General features: G+C 37.4%; 1 protein-coding gene across 1 annotated transcript; it reads right to left on the bottom strand.

The window, feature by feature from the left end:
* Positions 1 to 277: 277 nt before the first annotated feature.
* On the bottom strand, positions 278 to 7,005 carry LOC113297761 (exocyst complex component EXO84B-like). Its single transcript, XM_026546337.1, has 7 exons — positions 6,525 to 7,005; positions 5,627 to 5,724; positions 3,812 to 4,850; positions 2,827 to 3,339; positions 2,076 to 2,264; positions 1,864 to 2,000; positions 278 to 868 (listed from the first exon to the last, which is right to left on the bottom strand). Exons 1-7 carry the CDS (start codon positions 6,699 to 6,701, stop codon positions 706 to 708), a joined length of 2,316 nt encoding a protein of 771 aa, XP_026402122.1. The 5' UTR covers positions 6,702 to 7,005; the 3' UTR covers positions 278 to 705.
* Between the last annotated feature and the right edge of the window lie 1,302 nt (positions 7,006 to 8,307).

The raw sequence follows: 8,307 nt of genomic DNA, 5'->3' as shown, positions 1-8,307 counted from the left end.
AATGTAGCCTCCTACAGCTCGTACAAACTTTTTGGTTTGGGATCTTTGGATTAGATAGTAAGTTATCTGAGCAAACCCGGTTAGGTTGATAAATGCTAAAATATAATAGGTACAAATCGATTATGTAAACCCAATCTATCCGAATTCCCACTTTCTTTACTACACTGACAAGATTTACAGATAAAGCTCTTTTTGGATCACAAGTATCAATTCATAGACAATGACAATCCATTGCTTTCAGGGCTGCATTTAGAGGATATACAGTTCACAGTGCATCATCCAAAATATACAGTTCTGTTTTATCATTCCATTTTTATCCGTCAGCAGTCGTGCTAAACAAGCAACTACTATGTGAAAGGAGTGAAAGAATGGTGCAGTTTTAGAATCGAACACAAAGTGACAGATCAACATTGTTAACATTTACAAACTCATAAACACTCAAAGCTAAAGAACAATTGGAAAAAAAAAATATCCTAAAACCAACCAAAACAATTAGTACATATTGGAGAGGAAAAAATAGAGTGGGCTTACATTTTATACAAGGATTTTGTGCAGAACGCAACCAGTAGGGGCAGAAATGATCGGAAGACAGCTTCACTGCTGGTTCTTGACATGTAGTAACTGTGCTTGAAAACCCTAACTGGTTTAGCTTGGCTCTTTTTCTCGATCTCCCGGTAATATACAAAGCTGAGGAACTGCATTAGACTAGGAACTTCCATGAGATCTCACTGATGAAACAGACTGTGCTGAGACAGACGCAGTTGGACTGTTGGGATCTCTATCTCCGTTTGAGGCTCTAGTTTTTCCAGTCAGCCTCTCTATGGCTTCTTGAGCAAGGTCCATAAACCACTCATCCTCCGGCAAGATCCTGGTATAAGGGCTTACATTTTTAGCTTGAAAAGAAAAATAATTGCTATTCTAACAACTCACACCGGGACAAGTAAATCAGTATATGTATGACATATCTTTAAAATAATAAAACAGAGGATGAATTATCAATGACTGGAGAATGAAACTTACAGATAACACACTATATAACTAGATGACAAACGACAGGTTTATGTGATCTCACTGCCTATGGGTGTTTGGTGAATCAAAATATAACACAGCAAACAAACAAAAAGGGACCAAAACTGCCCAGAAGAAAGGAAACTTTAAGGAGCCTGGGTAATGATTATGTTTCCATTAACAAGCAACATAATTGTATATGTTTAGCTGATATCTAATGCAGTACAGAATATTCCAACAGTATGACAAACATACCATCACAATGAAACTTCAGATTGACTCTCAAATGTCAATCAAGAGACAGAGCACTATGGTAAATGGATATATTAGGTTATACGAATTGTAGAGGACAACTCTCATGGGAAAAAGTTTCTCACGGCAACTATTGCACAGCTGACATGACAGATGATACTGCTAACAACTTCTTATGTTGAATTACTGAACGCGCTGAAATGGGCCCTCACCTTCCACAAAAAAGACAACCATGCAAAATCTCTCATTCAGAGTATGTAGAGATTCAACAACAAGTGGGTGGTGATAGGAGGAAATCAAGATGATTTGCTTACTTTTTCTTTCATTTTATTATTTTCTTTTTGGCCAAACGGGATTTGAATGTTGAGCATTGTACCATGTTCCTTATTCAGTGCAAGAACACATACGCGCACACAATGTTTTGACGACATGAAGACAGTGATTAGCTAGATATTCAGAGTTAATTTCTTGACACATTCGGTTTAATGCTTTGAAGCAAGACAACAGTCCCACTTTTGATATTCAAAGAGATTACCATAGGCAAAAGAAAAGACCGCTATCTGGTGTCACAAATTTCAATCATTAATCACTTAATCAACATACCTGTATGGATCCTTTCCAGTGGTAGCAAATGCTGCTGCAACTCTGGATATTATGTCATTGATAACTTGATTCAAATGCCGCGATAAGTAGCGTCCTTGGGATGAGAAATGAATGACAAATTTCATATCCAGATAGAACTGCAGATATAAATAAAAGGGGTTAGTATTCAATTATAAAAGAAAATAAATGTGAAGGGCCACCAAGCTAAATACCTGCTGAAGACCAAAAGCACCCAAAGGCCTTGGCCCTTCCTCCATATCATCCCAAAAATTTTGGTCATTTGAAAGCCACAAGATGACGGTCTCTGTAAGTCTCATTAGTAGAATTGTAGCAAATCTTTCACGGCCTACAAACATCTCTGCTGCTATGGTAGCCATTCTGTTTAGCTTTGCAAAAAGCTCCTAAATAACCAAGGAAAAATAACTATAACAGGTGGGGAAAAAAATATCGGCAGCTAAAAATGATGCATGTTCAACACTCAGTGACTACTAATATCACGTATCACAAAAACATTTTTGGGAGCTATAACAGCTTTAAGTCCAAAATATCGTAGATTATAAAGCATGTGGCAGATTACACGAGTATATTTTCAAGTGAATTGAAAAGAGTGAAATGGCACTACTGTGAGGAGCATTCGCATTTGGAAATATTTAGAATGATTAGTACATGAATTTTTGTTTTGAACTTGTAGGGTTCCTGGTATGATAAACACGAGCACAAGAAACAGGGATTGATGGGATCCTTTCCTCCTGTTCAAGCCATTGATAGGTTGATCTGACGATAATGAGGGTCACAACTAAACATAAATGTTTGAAGCTCACCATAAATCAAGATTAAGAAAAATAGTACACACTCTAACGACGTCACCCATAGAAATGTGATTCTATGAAAGCTCACATGAGGCAATTGTTAAGCATAGAGGACACGGAAGGCTATCTTATACAGTGTATCACTTGAAATTACCTGGAAGATGGGAGAAGGAAACCACTCAGGTTCATCAAGACTTCCATCCATGTTCAAATACATCTCTGCTTTAAGGAGCGTGTCACCATCTTCCGTGAAAATGAGATCAAGAGCATGCTGTTGACAGAAAGCATCTCTTAACCTATCAACAGACCGTTGCAGCCGTCTTTTCCATTCCCGTTGCTCTGGGTGGCGATTCCTATCTGGTGCTCGTTTACGAGGATCATCCTTGATATTCCCCTGGTTCATCGGGGTAAGCTTCATGGCAGCACGTGGGAGCATCTCATCTGCTAACAAAGATGCATTAGCTAGCAATGCTATCTGCTGGGATTCTGTCTCAGCGAGGCGCACGATTTTATTAGAGGAACCTTCCATGTTTCCTTCATCCTCAAGAGATCCAGGTAATGCATTTATGAGTAAGCTGATATATGAGTTGAATACTTGAAAGAGACCTTCCAACGTAGGACCTCCCAACTGCATACTTAGAAGTGGTCCTACATCCTCAAAGAAATCCTACAATGGAGACACAAAGCTATCAAGAGAAAAGATCACCAACTTGCCAAGAAGAGAGAAATTATACTGGAAACCAACTAACTTTCAATATATATATACATAAAAAAAAATGTACATACTTATGATACTTTTTTATGAAGTAGGATTCCAACATACATGAGGGAAAATCTAAAGTTTAAACAAAAACGAATATTAATGGGAAGGCCAAAGAATTTTTACAATGGAAACTGACATCAATCTGTATCAATTAGGATAGAATATACGAGAAACACAGAAGCCTGCTCTTCTACATATATCTGCTTGTAAGCGAATTGTTTTGGCTCTCATTTTCTTTGTTCTCCAGGGTCCTTAGTAATATCCACTTGTCTATTGGCTTTTCTTTTCCTAGCACAAACTTACCACTAGCCAAAACAAACCATGCCAACTATCACATCAATCTTAATGACATAGGTTAGAAAGCCTAAAAACACACCTGGACCATCGAGTTGAAGCGATGAGCACTGCTCGAAAGTTTATAATGGAATGTAGCCGTTGTACCAAGACCAGATTGGCGGATAGCAGTTGGAGGATATATAAGTACCCACTCATCAGCAGCAGCTAGTGCAGCACTGCTCTCTTCAATACGCTTTAAATTAGCGTCCAATGCTTGTTCAACACTAGGCCTAAAGAGTTTTAGGAGCACGGGACACAGTGCCAAACCACGAGCTTCCAACAAAGAACAATGACCTAATGCGATTTGAACACATTCAGCAGCAGCTCTTAAACCACCAGCAGCTGCTGATGAGGCCAATGCATGTCTCTTTACAAGCAATGCAAAAGCCTCTGTTTGTTTAGTGGCCCAAACTACAAGTTCAGATGAATATTGTCGCTCATTACCAAAAACAGACATAGAATCAGTAGCAGCTTGAGCAATTGCAGAGAAAACCAGCTGTGATAGGGCAGCTGTATATGCTCCTCCATATGAAGTGCTTGATGGACGAAGGCTTTGCATGTTATACTGAAACCGCTGGTAATGAGCATTCAGCAGTAAATTATGAGCACGGGGGCCATCTCCAAGTCTTTTCAGAGCTGAAACAGCTGCACGAAGCTCCACACCACGGGTGGAAGGTTGGCATGCAGCTTCAGCGAGCTGATCAGCTAATTTTTGTCTTCTTTCAGTAATAGCAGCCTGTATCGAGATGATTGCAGCTGAACTTAATGTTTTCTTTTCTTTCGCTTCTGCAGCTACATTTTCTCCTTCATCTAAGGCATCTAAAGCTTCATCTATTCTCCTCTCAGCTAATAAGACATCGAGCATATCAGGAAACTCTACTGACCACTTCTCTACATCTGAAGTTTCTCTGTTTTCAGACTTGTGTGTCCCGCGTGATGCGGAATCTTCAGAAAAAGTAGTTGACAAGGACTCGATTTGAACTCCCTCAGCTAAACCATGGATTAAGGCTGCCTGTGTGGATAGAAGATTTCTGATGGAAAGAAGCTCCCCCTCTAGATCCGATATCTCCTTTGATGTGCTGCAAATACGAAAGAACAGACTTTATGAGAGAGAGAGAGAGTGATCATTATTAAAGTCAATCGCAAACTTTATGAGAGAGAGTGGGTGATCATTCAGGATAAATTACAGTTGACCACGAACATTATGTGAGGGGGGTGTCTAACTACCCCAATTAACAAATAGTTTCTTTAACTCGGTAGTTCACTAGGACGGACAGTGTTTCACTACAGAAGTTAAGAAACGCCTTCTATTCTAGAGCTTTTGAGAGCATATCTTGATAACCAAGTGTCAGCATTTCCTTGACCAAGATGCCTCAGATGAAACAAAAGTATGCCTCAGGGAGACGAAAAATAAAGATTGGTGTAAAACAAAAGTATGCCTAAATGGACCACATCATTCGTGGAAAACTCATTTTTGCTTTAAAGCGTCCAGCATAATCACAAGAACTGTGCAATTTTTTATTATTAGGAGAAATGTTATTATGAGCAGAACGAAGGAGGCTATTAACTAGTTATCCAGTTCAGGTTCTTACCTACGTAGAAGAACATGTTTCAAATATTTTGATCGAGAGGACCATCAGAAGTTGTGCAGTATTTACACCACTACATAATAATAAAATTGATTATCCCAGTATCTGGCTAAAAGAGTTTGAGCTTTGAATTGAAAATTGGCATACAAAAAGCAACATAACCAAACTATAAAGAAGTGATGTGCTTAAGAAGTTCAAAATCGCATCTAATAGCAATAAAACTACAGAGCATCTAATAGTTACATGGCTAGTGATGATGCACTCACCGTATGAAAGCTGTATAATTGGCATAAACACTCTTACGCATTTCCTCAGCAGAAGCCTTCTTCAAATCATGAAGGTATGAGCATAACTGCCTTATTTCCTGTAATAGATGCAGAAATTTATTTCATTTCCCACGGCATATAACTAAAGATTATGTGACGAAAGAAACCGTTGTAAGAATTGCGATAACATATGTAAAACTGAACCCTCTTTTAGTGTGTTGTGTGCAGTTAATGATCCAGTACGAAAAGAAGCTGTGATACAGAGGTATTACAAGGTCTACTGCCTATAAAATGTCTTTATATGCATGTGACAAAAAAAAAAAGTGTTAACCATACAAGTTAAGGAGATTCTAGTTCACTTGATTGACCATGTGGGTCTAGTAGTTTGACATTCTTGCAAGGTAATCCAATTGCATATGGAGTAGAATCCTAATTCCATCAAGGTACAAACATGATGAAACCCTCACTCTTGTGAACTCACCTAACCCCCATCATTGATGAAACATTCTAAACAGCACTGAGTTCTGATGTTTGGCTAATTTTCTTCTCTCAACTAAGATGTATATATAAACTTGGTACTAGATGTTTTGGATCCTGCAAACTGGAAATTTGGGACTAGATGTTTTCGACCATCTGCTTACCACTAGGCATATGGTGCAGCCGAACCATTACCAAATTGAGAACAATTTCTGAATTTCGTTGAGACACATGGATCAATACTAACATGATTTCAACCTAATTAGAACCATTCCTTATCAATCAAATCACAATCAAGTAACTAGGACTAGAAAATTTAATCAAAGTAGAAACAGTTTGTAATTAAATCAACGCAAAAACTTGTAACAATATAGTCAAATGAAATATAACAAATCCCAAAAAAAAGAAGGCAAAATCATACCTTTTCATTCAAAGACTGACATTTAGACTGTACAAATGCTTCAGGCTCAAAATTATCATTCCTAAATACTTTGAGTTTATCTTCGATCTGTATACCATTTTCTACAACATTACCTGCTCCCTTTGATGGTGTTACTCCACCTGATACCCTAGACCTAGATGACTTAGCTGACGCCATAGTTCTTTGAATCCCTTCTTCGATCTAATTGATTAAATAGGGTTTACCCAATGATTTCTCTTTTTATAACAACAAACAATCCTACTATTTCAACAGAAAAAGAACCCTTTTAGGGTTTTAGATCCATTCCTTGTTTCTGATCACCAACCATTATTGAAGAAGAAGAAGTAGAAGAAGGTGAGCTGGTGGTGATTACTTAATCCAGGTAGTGTTTTACAGAAGAGAGAGAAAACAAGTTGTTTCATTCGCTCGCCATTAACCCTCTCGATGTTTCTTTCTTTCTCTCTCTAAAAAAAAATAGAGAAGAAAAAGGAATATTGTGAAGAAACAGTTTCGAGTCTTTTCTTGACTGTTGATGACTCGATTTTTACTTTTTACTTTCGCAATCAATTTGCTCTTTTCATTTTTTTATCCGGACAGAAAGAGTGGGAGAAAAGGAAGGATGATGATTGATGACTGTTGTTGTTTGTGTACAGAAAACTAGAGGGATGGGGTTACTTTAGATTCTCACGAAATATCCAAATAATGATTATTATTATATAGATTCTACATTTACTCTAAATAGAGTTGTGTTATTGTCATAGTTACATGTAGCAAGCACCCGATAGACTTGAGAAAATTGGAATGTTTTCTAACTAATTGGCAGGGGGAGCCAGAAATTATGAGATGGGGTGCAAAAATTTGCTAAGGGTGCAAAAAAATGTTTTTAGGGGTGCAGAAAAGCAAAAATAAGCTTGGATATAAAAAAAAAATCTTGTTGGGCCTAAAAAAATTTTGGAGCCAGCTGGACATGGGGTGCAATTGCACAAGAATGTGTATAGCATAAAATTTCAAGACTAAAAAGAAAGGAATTACTTATGGAGGCTTCTGCTCCGATAATTATATTGAGTAAGATTGGTCTCCCTAACGGAATAACTATCTAGTCATAGAAGTCAAGTAATCTATCATAAACAGAGGATGAAACAAACTGGGCAAAAACTGGGACTGAAAACACTAGAACATTCCATTAGCTTGTATAACAACATAGGAAAAATAATAAAAAAATCAATTATTTGCAAAGAAAAGATAGCTCTTGGATCACTAAACAAGGAGACATTACAGGAGAATTGGTGCAAAACTTTCAAAAAGAAAAAAATCGACAATCCTATGAAAATAACTTACCAGCAAATCATCTATCTAGTTCCTTTTCATTATACGAGAAAAACAATGCAGAAGTATCAAGAAATCCATTTAAAGAAGAAATATGGGTGGTGATTAGTAAATTTGACCTCGTAATGCTATTGGACTTGCGGTTATCCATCCTCTTCCACATACAGATGCTGGTCAATTATAGATGAGAGTTTACTGATCTTATTCTAAATATCTTTGAATCGGGTAACTTTCTATAATCGTTGGATAACACTAGCGTAGTTTTGATTGCAAAAATCAACACTCTATTGATGAAAATTACTTCCCTTTAAAGCTTTTGGAATTGATAAAAAAGATTGAAACACAACAAGTCTCCTCGACCTGATGAGTTTCATGTCAGTTTCTTTAAACATAATTTGTAATTGGGGGGACAACAGGTGGTTAACTTGGTACAAAATTTCTATGAAACAAGATATCT

The sequence above is a fragment of the Papaver somniferum genome, chromosome 7, assembly GCF_003573695.1.
Source record: "Papaver somniferum cultivar HN1 chromosome 7, ASM357369v1, whole genome shotgun sequence".
In the NCBI taxonomy this organism is placed as follows: domain Eukaryota; kingdom Viridiplantae; phylum Streptophyta; class Magnoliopsida; order Ranunculales; family Papaveraceae; genus Papaver; species Papaver somniferum.
The sequence above is the reverse complement of the archived record's forward strand: the minus strand, read 5'-3'. Positions and strand labels throughout refer to the sequence as shown.